The 13,505-nt window shown below is 40.1% G+C and overlaps 1 protein-coding gene across 2 annotated transcripts in view; it reads right to left on the bottom strand.

Annotated features, from left to right (window-relative positions):
- Positions 1 to 334: 334 nt before the first annotated feature.
- The window catches only part of LOC124133352 (signal peptide peptidase-like 3), a 68,096-nt gene continuing 54,925 nt past the window's right edge, over positions 335 to 13,505 (bottom strand). For both annotated transcript variants that reach the window (XM_046497727.2, XM_046497726.2), the window contains exons 6-14: positions 13,346 to 13,424; positions 11,905 to 12,017; positions 9,540 to 9,646; positions 8,866 to 8,937; positions 7,219 to 7,307; positions 6,716 to 6,761; positions 6,392 to 6,542; positions 5,369 to 5,478; positions 335 to 4,608 (exon numbers count right to left, since the gene is read on the bottom strand). In XM_046497727.2, coding sequence (XP_046353683.1) covers positions 4,540 to 4,608; positions 5,369 to 5,478; positions 6,392 to 6,542; positions 6,716 to 6,761; positions 7,219 to 7,307; positions 8,866 to 8,937; positions 9,540 to 9,646; positions 11,905 to 12,017; positions 13,346 to 13,424 — 836 coding nt within the window. In that variant the 3' untranslated portion in view covers positions 335 to 4,539. The remainder of the gene's footprint in view (positions 4,609 to 5,368; positions 5,479 to 6,391; positions 6,543 to 6,715; positions 6,762 to 7,218; positions 7,308 to 8,865; positions 8,938 to 9,539; positions 9,647 to 11,904; positions 12,018 to 13,345; positions 13,425 to 13,505) is intronic.

Raw genomic sequence — 13,505 nt, 5'->3', positions numbered from 1 at the left:
TTATTTGGAGACCGCCGTCATATAGCTGGAATATTTCTGTGTGTGGCGTTAAACAACAAACTAAAAAACCTAGGCCCATTCGCAACCACAGCTTCATTTTAGGTCTGAAATGAGGATCATATTCGTCCAATCAAATGACCCTCATGGGCAAGAGAAATTCTATGCAAAGTTTCTGATAGGAGGCATGAAGATGGCGACGTCACTCCTGAGTTGAGTCCTCTGTTATCAACAACTGGTTTGCCAAGTCCGGACTTGAACATGTACATCCAGCTGGGATATAGCTAGAATACTGCACAAAATCCTAATAAAAAAACCAAAACACAGAACACATTGCTTTGAAAAAAATTAGTTTTATTTTTCCTGTGGCCTACACGGCAAAATCCCCTGAACATGGCCTCTCTCAGAACGTCCATCTTTCTCATTCATACAATATATAGAAGGTATAATCTTAAATATACGAGGGTGTCATACGTAATAAATGTTACAAATATATACATCAATAACACTTATCTAGAGCTGTAAAACTAGAGTGAGACTAAACATAATATACGAGCTAAAACATACTCCAATCACGTTTGTGTAGATTTATTTCTTAACTGATAAGATAACTAATGCTGAACTTTGGCAACCACAAAACAATCCTGCAGTCTCCAGGTGATCAAGACTCTGCCTTTCAGCAACATTTGCATCACCACCTGTTTCAGCAGCCCCGGCCGAAATGGAAGATTCAAATATGGCTGCTCACAAAGGGAGGTAACTACTGTTTGAGTAACCATTCAGTTCAAGTTACATTTCACCTATAAATGATTTTTTCATTATTTGCACAAAGTTTCCAACGATACTTTGCTCCTAAAAAAATTAGATTGTTATGAATTTTTTTAGATTTCTCAAACGGTTCTATTATTCTCATAAAATGTGTATCAAGAGAATTAATAGTTAATTTCTTTAAAAACCCTACCTCTTCAAGACATGTTTGAAGGTAATCAAATCGGCATTAAAGTCTTTCAATGATACTTAACTTTAAGTATAAAACAGTAGAGGCAATCACATTCAACGATTGCTTAACCTAAATTGAATGAAAACCAGTTAAAATTGACTTCTCTCATTCCAAAGTGAAACTGTATTCTGAAATATGAAGTATTTAATTCTGGTGTTGATCACAGTTCAGTAATTGACCCCTCCCTGACCAGCCACTTTCCCCCTCTTCTGCTGAACCTCCTGTTCAGCTGTGCACATTACTGAAGCACTAGTTTTCTAATTTCATTACACTTGAGCAACGAAACATATCACATACCAAAATCCAGTCAATTCTTGTTTAAACATAAAAACCACATGAACGTTTTTTACTTGTATTTAAAAGTCTGATGATGTTTGTAAATTGGTTATCATAAAATATTTGTTTTTTTTCTCGACATTAAATAAAAACATTGATCCATCGACATACACGTTAACACATTGATTTCAGTAATTATACCAAAATTTCTTCCCATCTTGAAAATTCAATTTCTCTATTTTAAGAGGTAAAGAAATCCTCAGTCTGCAAAATTAGCAGTATAAAATGCTAAAATGATGCCCCACCCACATTCACAAAAAACATGTCTGCCGAATTACTTTAGTCTAAACATGGCCAAATTGCCCATTGTTGTATTGGCGTGAAATTTTAATACAATTACTGCATACAACCATACAAGTAGCAAAGTCCATCACCTGCTTCATTGAGCTTACAGAGTTGCCTCCCCTGTTAAACTTGCCCGCCTAATCTGAAACTGTTCATATCTGAAATACTTTCCTTCGTGAGAAAAACAAATTAAACCTTCAACAGATGGGGACTAATATTTTAATACAATGAAACTTGGCGAGGTGTGGTGTGCTATTTGGGTAAATTACTTGAGAAAAAAAAAATTAGCTTGATACATTTGTAACTTCTTTGGTTACTGATGTCTATAGCAGTATTACTGCAAATACCATGGTTACATAATAATCCTGGAGGTACATTTGCTTCGTAATGCATTTTGTTAAAAAACCTTTTGAATTAATATATTTTCTTGTTTCTTTTTTTTTTTAAGAATAAGTAAACAATTTTCTTCAGGTGAGATACGAAATGAAGTACGGGGTGAGATACAGGGTGAGACGAATCGGTGAGCCCAGATTTCCCACAAACCATCAACATTCACAACTAGTTACACACTTAATAAGAGAGCCCATCCTTCATCGAAGAATGTTGGTATATTTGCGAGGGAGCAGAGATACAATCATATTGGCAACGGAGGGTTGACTTAACTTAAACTCATTAGATTACAAACGCATTGATACTTAAACTTTAGACAATGTGCATCACTTATTTCACCTCACAACAAGATGCAAAGTAATAAAACCTCACGGAACATTTGCTGGGTGAATTTATAGAATATCTTCAGTTTCTGTTACAAATCCAACTGTTGCTGAAAAAATAGCTACACCTTGACACAGATGGAAGACAGGGATAATTTTATGTGTTTACTGATCTGAAAATAAGTCTTCCTTCGACTGGATACAGAAATGTGATATTTGATAATAGGCCAGACTCTCTCTCTTACCTTTAAATTGATCTTTGGTCCAAAATTCAGGTAAAATTAACATTTCACTTACTTCTGGTCGGCAGACAAAAACAAACACTTGCTGTCCATTTTTTCAACCATTCAATTTTTGGAGCAGCAGAACCAAGTTTGTAAACCAAGTTTTAAAAATAGTCTGCCCTTATTTCCCACTTTCTATAACATCCTGGATGAGGAGAGTCCGAGGACTATTGTCTTGTCTTGTCAGCTACCTGTCCAAAATCTTTTATCCTTAGCAAAAGTAATTCTCTTTAAAAGTTTTATCTGTTTTTTCCTTAATAAGCTTTTGATTTAAAGTTTGGTATTTTACATGCATTAATTACATTAACATCTAAAAAGGTTCCTTACTGTGTCAAAAGCAAAGTCCATTTTTTTTGTACATGTGTACTTCTCTGATAGAAAACTGCCTCCCAGCAATGACAGAAAGATCATTAAACAGATCACAAACCCTTACAGACTTTCAAGTAACTAATATTGATGGTGTCCAACTGGATGTTATCACATGACTGTCATGTGATCTATGCTCCCTCCAATCCATGTTCAGGGCCTGCTCAGTGGGCCAACTCGAGTACATACAGGTTGAAAGGTGACCCTGTTCCATGTAGTTCTACACACAATGAAATGTCCGCACACGATCCGTAATGAATCGTCACATTCTGGAAGTCATTAACAGGAGTCACAGCATCAATATGCAGCTGAATTATTCCCAGTTCAGACAAAACCACACCTGGGTAGCCTGTCCGCCCTTACATTCAGTGGAATCTTCCAACCAGGTACACATTTCCACAGTTTGGTCTTTCAGGGCAAAACAAGAGTCATGGACTTTTCCACTGCCCATATTCCAGTGAGAGATCCATTGTTCCATTTTCTTGAATAACCTCTGTTAAATGGAATGGAATCTTCTGCTGTATGGTTATGCATTAATGATCTCTTCCATGTAATGAAATCATCTACCCAAACCATAAGAGACAAACCATTCCATTTTTAAGGAAGACATTTCGGTAACAATGCCATTGATGCTTTGATGATATCATCCAAAAACAAGGGCCATGCCATTTTATATGATTTCGGCCTTAACCCCCCCCTGAAACACAAAATGGAATCCTCCAACATCCATCCACTCACACAATGGTTGGACTGTTCCACTTCCGAAGTATGGGGGTCAGGTACACAAATAAATAAACTTAGTAACTGGCCACAACACAAAACACACTGAATGTCGAGTGGAAGAAACAACTCCATAAAGAGTCCTGTCTCTTGTACACAGTTGTGTTGGAGTCGTATAAATATAAATAAACAAGTAAAGCCATCTACTCCAGGCAGTCCCTCAGCACTCCATGACGACCAGCTATATAAGTCCCATCAGTCTCCATCCGCCACAAATAGTCTTTCAATTTCACAGTTTACTGAATGTCTCAAGAAATGACTTCATTCCAAACCGCTGTATGTTGGTACCATCCTTAAAATATTAAAATCCAACTATCAAATGGATTGTCTTACTTCTCCTCAAAATGCCCAAAATGAAATATGAAAGCATGAATTGGGACTGAATGATCTCCATGTGAAAAAAACTCTCTCTAAAATATTATCTTTGTAAAATGCTTTTTTCACATGACAATATGGGAGGATGATATATGATAAATGTGTCTCCATTAAAAGACAGCATGAGTTATTGGCATGACAACGCAGATCATTCTGGTATTTCTGTGGTTATTTTCACATCAATGCAAGAGTTACTCCCCTTCTTTGAGAGTTGTCTCCCTTTGCATTTTCTACCATTTGAATTCTGGCCACTCTTGGCAAGCTTCATCACATGAAGGTGTCGCTCATCTTCTTTCAGTCTTTAACAATCCTTCTTGTTTTAATGTACCATTAGAAGGTCACCTCCTGTATGACGGCGACTGCCATTAATGAATATATGTATTATGAATAGCTGGTGATCCCACTATACTTCAATGTTTTTGGGCTGCACAGACACAATGAACGGTTCATGCCACATCCTTCTCAGGTCCCCCTGAAATGGCAGACAAAAACATAATATTACATTTTTTGTTTAACAGGACTCAATGGATAGTTGCCCGCTTATATTTCTTAGTCTAGACCTTGTACTTAGTGCATTGTGTGAAACCAACACCTTGTGATAGCAGACAACATGCAGTGTTTGAATGATATGAATCAATTACCGTATTCAACGTAATAAGCGCCCACGGCAATATTTGCAAATATATTGGCTAGTGAACAATCCGAATTAGCACCCCTTCCGATTGATCAATGTACAAAAGACTTATTTATTCGCGTATAATACGCACTCGTGTGTTATATGCACCCTTAATTATGGGAAATTAAATTCTGGAAAAATATATGTCGCATATAAACATTTCAGGCTGTCAGCATAAACCACAAAATTTATCTTTCAACTCTGTTTTTTCACCAAAATAATATTCTAATAAGAGCCCCCTATTTCTAATTTTGAGAGCGCCCTGGGCGCTTATTACGTCGAATAAGGTATTGCAAGTTTGGTTTTACGCCATTTTTAGGAATATTTCAATATTTCAATTTCTCTCGTCATAAGAGGCTAGCTGACCCGGTTGATGTACATCATTTTATCCCAGTTTAGTAGATCGATGCTCATGATGTCAATCACTGGATTGTCTGGTCCAGATTCGATTATTAACAGACTGCCGTCATATAGCTGGAATATTGCTGAATGCGGCGTTAAACAGCAAAGAAACAAAACAAGCCAACTAAGAGCAGTATTTCCCTGTGGTATTTACCTTCAGGTATGCCATACACAGTAGTGGAAGCAGAGTGAACGGCACCAGGTATAACAGAGCCGGCTGGGCAGCCTTAAATAACTCCGAGGACACAGTGGCCGTCAACAATCCTGAATGTACACAAACATAACATATAATATTCACATAATATTCATATAATATTAACACTTCACATAATATTCACATAATATTCAAATAATATTAAAAAAATATTTTTAAAATATTCAAACAATATTCAAATAATATTCATATAATACCAACAAAATATTCATAAAATAATCATGCATAATAATAAATTGAATTAGACTCAACAAAGGGTTACAAATCGTAAAAGTTCTCACTCGGTGAAGCATGAGTGCCCGCAAACATATGAATCACAATCAGGGCAATCTTGGATCTGAACCCACAATCACAGGATGCTGTTACACTAATGGGAGGCAACTCCGTATATTGAGGTACTGCAAGCACTGATTCCACAATAACTGGGACAACCTCAGGTGTCTCCAATTTCTTAGATCCAGGAAAGGTGGGTTGTCCTGCTGAGGTAAGGTTTTGGTCTTATAAAGAGGAAGGAGTGGGGTGTTATATGAGGAATGGGTGGTCAGTTATACCAGGGTAAAGGAGTGAGTGAGCGAGTGAGTTGGGTTTAACACCGCTTTTAACAGTATTCCAGTTATATCGCAGCTTAATGTGGGAGGAAAGCCTGAAGTGATGCAGGTCTCAGAGGATGGATGTCATGACGAGGAAGGGTTGGGGTGTCACCTCATCGAAGGGTCAAGGTGTTATGTTGTGTTAAGGGAGGGACGTTATATCGAGGGAGGGACGTTATATCGAGGAAGGGACAGTGTTATATTGGGATAAAGGTGGGAGCTATATCAAGGTAGGGGCTGGATGTTATATGGAGGAAGGGATAGGGTGTAATAATGGGTTTAAGGTGGGATGGCATATAGAGATAGGGGAGGGACGTTATATCAAGGAAGGGATAGAGTGTTATAATGGGGTAAAGGTGGGGTGTCAACTCACCTAAAAAGTATCCTAAAAGGGAGCAGTGAAAGTAGGTGATCTTCTGCACATAAGTGGGAGGGGGCGGCACGCCAGCCTCTGCCGAACTGATCTGGGCTTTCTTGTATGCATCGTATCGAAGAACAAAACACAGCAACAAGCCCGGCATCACCTGCAACAACAGATCATTTTACAACATTGCTGACAAATTTCTGTTAGATAGGGTAGACAAAATGTCTTTTGTTTCAGGTTTTTTTTATGCCACAGTCCTTGACAGATAATAAAAGCAGATTCATTCCAGAACTGACATTTGTACTTTTACACAATCCTACTGTCAATACTTACAATGTCTCCCAGGCCAAGCATTGAAAAATGACTAGAATTTTGCGTGCTGAAAGGAAAAATGTTGATATGTAAACTACAACCATGATCAATGACATGTATTCACACTGTATACTATATATTTGTATAATTCATTGTAAACGCTTGTTATTACACATCTTATGACAAAACGCTTGTTATTACACATCTAATGACAAAACGCTTGTTATTACACATCTAATGACAAAACGCTTGTTATTACACATCTAATGACAAAACGCTTGTTATGACACATCTAATGACAAAATGCTTGTTATTACAATCTAATGACAAAATGCTTGCTATACACATCTAATGACATGATAAATATGGATAATATTAGACTTGTTCACCTTATTTTTTCATAAAACTGTTATTAAAACTGTAGTTAAACTATTATTATTATACAGCCTTGCAGGTATATTATAATGACAAATGGAGCCAGTGCCAGTCTATGATAATACCAGTCTTGCAATCAGTGCTGTTACCTTGGAAACACTAATTTGGCGGGCAATGACAATTTAGGAGCATCTCGAACCAGACCCGTTAAGTGAAGCTTCTTGGCAAATAGGCCCACCTGCAAACAGAATCACAGATGAACGACAAGGTTCATGGTCAGCTAAAACATGCAGCTAAAACATGTACAATGTGCTATCCCTACACAATCGAGTGAGTGAGTTGGGTTAAATAACGCTGTTTTTAACAATATTCCAGTTATATCACGGCGTGACAGCTTAACATGGGAGGTAAGTCTCAGACGTTTACCACTTTGGTGAAACCCATGAGCATGGGTATGGTGCTGACAAACCTAGAAACATAACCGGGATGAACCCAGTTTCGAACCCACAATCATAGGTTTCTGGCGTGCTTAAGGGACGCAGCCTCTGCACAGCGCCTTAGATGACTGGGCCACCCGTCACACACACAAGGTCTCTAACACTGGCCTCACAAACTATTATTCTGTACATATATTTCTTACGTTCACTTCATTACTGCATTATGGGTAATATGATTGCAAGATGAGTGATTAAAAGTGTTTTGAATTGGCTCGAAACATTAAAAAGTTCAAGGGCCTTAAAAGTGAGTGTGGGTAAGTATTGTTTTACGCTGCTTTTAGCAAAATCATAGCAGGGGACACCAGAAAAGGGGTTTCACACATTGTACTCATGTGGGGAATCGATTACTTGACGAGGGATCACTTTACCCACTTGGCTACCCCACTGCCCCCCTACCTTAAGAATCTGTGCCCTGTACATGACACTTGTGTCTTATTAACAAAGACACCAAGGAAGGTACAATGACACACAATCAAGTGATGGAGCCTGACCACCCGATCCATCTCGCCCTCCTTAACGACAAGTACAGGCTGCTTGGGACTGTGTTCTAAATCTGAATCGTCACAGGATGGACACACAGACACTAAAGGCAAAATTGAGTTCAGAACTATGCCTACTCCTGATGACTCTTTGTATTGTCACCTCATACAACAAACAGGTTGCTAGATAGAGTTCCACAGCTTATTAAGATGTAGTAACACTGTTTGAGAGTCACTTTATCAAATATTTCAGTTTTGTTTGTTTGCTGTATGACACCGCAACCAGCAATATTCCAACCATATGACGGCGGTCTGTAAATAATTGAGTCTGGACCAGACAATCCAGTGATTGATATCATGACAATCGATCCACGCAATTAAGATACAATGACATGCATCATCCAAGTCAGCGAGCCTGACCACCCGATCCCGTTAGTCACCTCTTACGACGAGCATCAGTTGCTGAAGATCTATTCTAACCCGGATTTTTCACGGGTCTTCTCGGGCTTAGGCCCTGCCTAACGCTGAAGCACATGTAACACACGTGGTATCTCCTCCGGCAAGTGATTTTGTGCGAAATGTGCCCTGTTCACTCAGCAGTGAATGGGTACCTGGTAGGATGAGGTGGTAATGTGACCTTACCCTTCTAGTGCCTCACAGGCAGTTTGGGTTGTGTACTCCCCAGGGAGCTGAGAATGAAATTGAGTGCACATCGATCCACTGACCAGGGAAATAATGTAGCACTGTCAGCATGTTTAAGGGAGTGGATTTGGCGCATGATAAATATAATAATTTGGAGCAGATGTCTCAGTCTACTTACTGGGTTTTCAGCGGGTCTGGTTGCGACTTTGACCATAACATTGGCACTAAATATATAGGAAGAGAAGAACACCTGAAACAGAGCAACATCATCAGTGAGTGAGTGAGTGAGTGAGTTTGGTTTTACGCCGCTTTTAGCAATATTCCAGCAATATCACGGCGGGGGACACCAGAAAATGGGCTTCACACATTGTACCCATGTTGGGATTCGAACCAGGGTCTTCGGCGTGACAAACGAACACTTTAACCACTAGGCTACCTGACCGCCCCTCAACATCATCAGTATTCGGGAAATATTACATGATCATATACTACTCAAAAAAAGTTGAGGACCCCCCGATTTGTTTATATCACTATGGTTAATTTGTCATGGCAATATGTAACATGAAAGAACTCTAGGCGCCATGAAAAGTACTCGGTTACATTACATTATGATATACTATTCAAAAGAAGTCAAGGAACACCCAATTTGTTCATATTACCATGGATAATCACATGGCATGACAGATTAACTACAGTCATATGAAAGAACTCGTGGCACCGCGATTGAGCCAAGAAAAGTAGGTGTGAAATAACAAGAGTAGAAATTATAGGCCTTGATATAGGTTATGGACACTCTTGCCTCGGGAAGATGGTCTACGAAGAATCCAAATGCGTTTCGGTTTTTCCACCTACCCAGAATACATCATAAACTAGAAGACCGACGAGCAGCAGCGTGGACACTTTGAGACTCGGTAGCCGCACCAGGGCGATGAACGCCACGCACAGACCCATCCCCAGTGCTGAAACATGGGGAAGATTTCAAACATTAACTACCAGGTCCATTCGCTGCGAAGGTATTGTCAAACATTTACTACCAGGTCCATTCACTGCTAAGGTACTGTCAAACATTTACTACCAGGTCCATTCCTGCGAAGGTATTGTCGATCATTTACCAGGTCCATTCACTGCGAAGGTACTGTCAAACATTTACCAGGTCCATTCACTGCGAAGGTATTGTCAAACATTTACCAGGTCCATTCACTGCGAAGGTATTGTCAAACATTTACCAGGTCCATTCACTGCGAAGGTATTGTCAAACATTTACCAGGTCCATTCACTGCGAAGGTATTGTCAAACATTTACCAGGTCCATTCACTGCGAAGGTACTGTCAAACATTTACCAGGTCCATTCCTGCGAAGGTACTTTCAAACATTTACCAGGTCCATTCACTGTGAAGGTACTGTCAAACATTTACCAGGTCCATTCACTGCGAAGGTACTGTCAAACATTTACCAGGTCCATTCACTGCGAAGATACTGTCAAACATTTACCAGGTCCATTCACTGTGAAGGTATTGTCGAACATTTACCAGGTCCATTCACTGCGAAGGTACTGTCAAACATTTACCAGGTCCATTCACTGCGAAGGTATTGTCAAACATTTACTACCAGGTCCATTCAATGCGAAGGTACTGTCAAACATTAACTACCAGGTCCATTCACTGCGAAGGTATTGTCGAACATTTACTACCAGGTCCATTCACTGCGAAGGTATTGTCAAACGTTTACTACCAGGTCCATTCACTGCGAAGGTACTGTCAAACATTTACCAGGTCCATTCCTGCGAAGGTATTGTCAAACATTTACTACCAGGTCCATTCACTGCAAAGGTACTGTCAAACATTTACTACCAGGTCCATTCACTGCGAAGGTACTGTCAAACATTTACCAGGTCCATTCACTGCGAAGGTACTGTCAAACATTTACCAGGTCCATTCACTGCGAAGGTATTGTCGAACATTTACTACCAGGTCCATTCACTGCGAAGGTACTGTCAAACATTAACTACCAGGTCCATTCACTGCGAAGGTATTGTCAAACATTTACCAGGTCCATTCCTGCGAAGGTACTGTCAAACATTTACTACCAGGTCCATTCACTGCGAAGGTACTGTCAAACATTTACTACCAGGTCCATTCACTGCGAAGGTACTGTCAAACATTTACCAGGTCCATTCACTGCGAAGGTACTGTCAAACATTTACCAGGTCCATTCACTGCGAAGGTATTGTCGAACATTTACTACCAGGTCCATTCACTGCGAAGGTACTGTCAAACATTAACTACCAGGTCCATTCACTGCGAAGGTATTGTCGAACATTTACTACCAGGTCCATTTACTGCGAAGGTACTGTCAAACATTTACCAGGTCCATTCCTGCGAAGGTATTGTCAAACGTTTACTACCAGGTCCATTCACTGCGAAGGTATTGTCAAACATTAACTACCAGGTCCATTCGCTGCGAAGGTATTGTCGAACATTTACTACCAGGTCCATTTACTGCGAAGGTACTGTCAAACATTTACCAGGTCCATTCACTGCGAAGGTACTGTCAAACATTTACCAGGTCCATTCCTGCGAAGGTACTGTCAAACATTTACTACCAGGTCCATTCACTGCGAAGGTACTGTCAAACATTTACTACCAGGTCCATTCACTGCGAAGGTACTGTCAAACATTTACCAGGTCCATTCACTGCGAAGGTACTGTCAAACATTTACCAGGTCCATTCACTGCGAAGGTATTGTCGAACATTTACTACCAGGTCCATTCACTGCGAAGGTACTGTCAAACATTAACTACCAGGTCCATTCACTGCGAAGGTATTGTCGAACATTTACTACCAGGTCCATTTACTGCGAAGGTACTGTCAAACATTTACCAGGTCCATTCCTGCGAAGGTATTGTCAAACGTTTACTACCAGGTCCATTCACTGCGAAGGTATTGTCAAACATTAACTACCAGGTCCATTCGCTGCGAAGGTATTGTCAAACATTAACTAACAGGTCCATTCACTGACTATTTACTGCAGTGAATTTTAATTACATCCATTCAAGCCATATTAGGGCAAGTTTCAAGCAAGTAGCAGACAATAAAGTGACTAATTTTGTAATAACAAAAGAAAAAAAAGGCAATATACTGTTATTTTTGTTGTAATGTCAGTGAATGATAGAGCAGTATCAGAGTAGGAGTTCCAAATAACGAAGGAAGTACTGACCGTCCATGAGGAGCCAGTGCCCGGTGAGGATCCAGACACACACGATGAAGAAGGACATGCAGAAGGACACGATCTCCGCGGCCGTGAACCGACCACAACACCCAAATGAAATTCTGAAAGTAGACAAACAACACTTAATCCAACTTCCCGTCATACTATATCCTCCAGTGGTCAGAATGTGCTCGGATCTGAGGCGAGAGTGTGGACTTTCAAGTTACAAAATGAGTGGGTGAGTGAGTTGGGTTGAGCGCCACTTTTAACAGTATTCCAGTTATATCACGGCTTAATGTGGGAGGAAAGCCCGAAGTGATGCAGGTCTCAGACGTTTACCACTTCGGTGAAAACCACGAGCACGGGTATGGTGCTGACAAACCTAGAAACATAACCGGGGCGAACCGGGATTCGAACCCACAATCATAGGTTTCTGGCGTGTCCAAGGGACGCAACTCTGCACAGCGAATCGCGGCTCCTTAGACCACTGGGCCACCCGTGCCCCCATTTACAAAATGAGATTCCATTAACAGACTCAGTGCTGGTCCTTATACAGAGGGGCCTTGGGATGGTGGATCTTTAAGACTGATAACGGAGATCATATAACCAAGCAAAAACTGCTGTGTAACAAAGTAGTCAGTACTTGACAAGGTATTTCACTGATTAACATGCTTGTGACATGCTACTAATATTTAACTGTTCAAGATGATTAATTATCATAGACATAAAAATTACACTGCTAACTATTGTGAGAATTTGTTCATCACTTTGTTTTTCACAATATGTTTGTTTGTTGTTTAATGCTGCGCTCAGCAATAATCCAGCTATATGACGGCAGTCTGTAAATAATAGAGCCTGGACCAGACAATCCAGTGACTACGCAATTGGGATACGATGACCTGCATCAACTAATTCAGCAAGCAAGTGATCATTCCTAAATAGAGGCTAATTTGAATGAGTGAATATTGTTTAAAGCAGCAGTCTTTTTCGAAAGAGTCACGATAAAAAAGTGTGTCAACTGGTTGTTTCAAGCTCATGAGAAAAGAGAAATTTTGTGCAAAGTTTGTGAAAAGTTGCTGGCATCAATTCCGAAATGAAACAATGGTGGTGAATATGTCCATGATATATATGTGATAATGCAATGGAGTGAGTGAGTGAGTTGGATTTAACGCCGCTTTTAACAGTATTCCAGTCGCCGAAATGAAACAATGGGGGTGAATATGTCCATGATATATATGTGATAATGCAATGGAGTGAGTGAGTGAGTTGGATTTAACGCCGCTTTTAACAGTATTCCAGTCATATCGCGGCGTGTCAGCTTAATGTGGGAGGAAAGCCTGAAGTGATGCAGGTCTCAGAAGTTAACTACTTCGGTGAAACCCTAATGCAATGGAGAGTGCAGTCAGCGATATTGCATCTTTTTTTGAGGAGTCCTGGAGCCTTGACTTACTTCTGTCCACTTGAGCAGGGCTGGATGACGTACTGACACATCGGCAGCAGCAGGAAGGCGAAGGCTACCGTGGCAAGGACTGAAACAAAGACAGTCACATTAGGGGGGACTGGCAAACACTTCATCCACTAGCCTACCCTTAGCGTGAAGAGAGCCCAAT

Source organism: Haliotis rufescens, unplaced genomic scaffold, assembly GCF_023055435.1.
Source record: "Haliotis rufescens isolate VD_foot unplaced genomic scaffold, xgHalRufe1.0.p SCAF_21, whole genome shotgun sequence".
Classification (NCBI taxonomy): Eukaryota; Metazoa; Mollusca; class Gastropoda; order Lepetellida; family Haliotidae; genus Haliotis; species Haliotis rufescens.
Note: the sequence above shows the minus strand (reverse complement) of the source record. Positions and strands in the feature narration are given on the sequence as shown.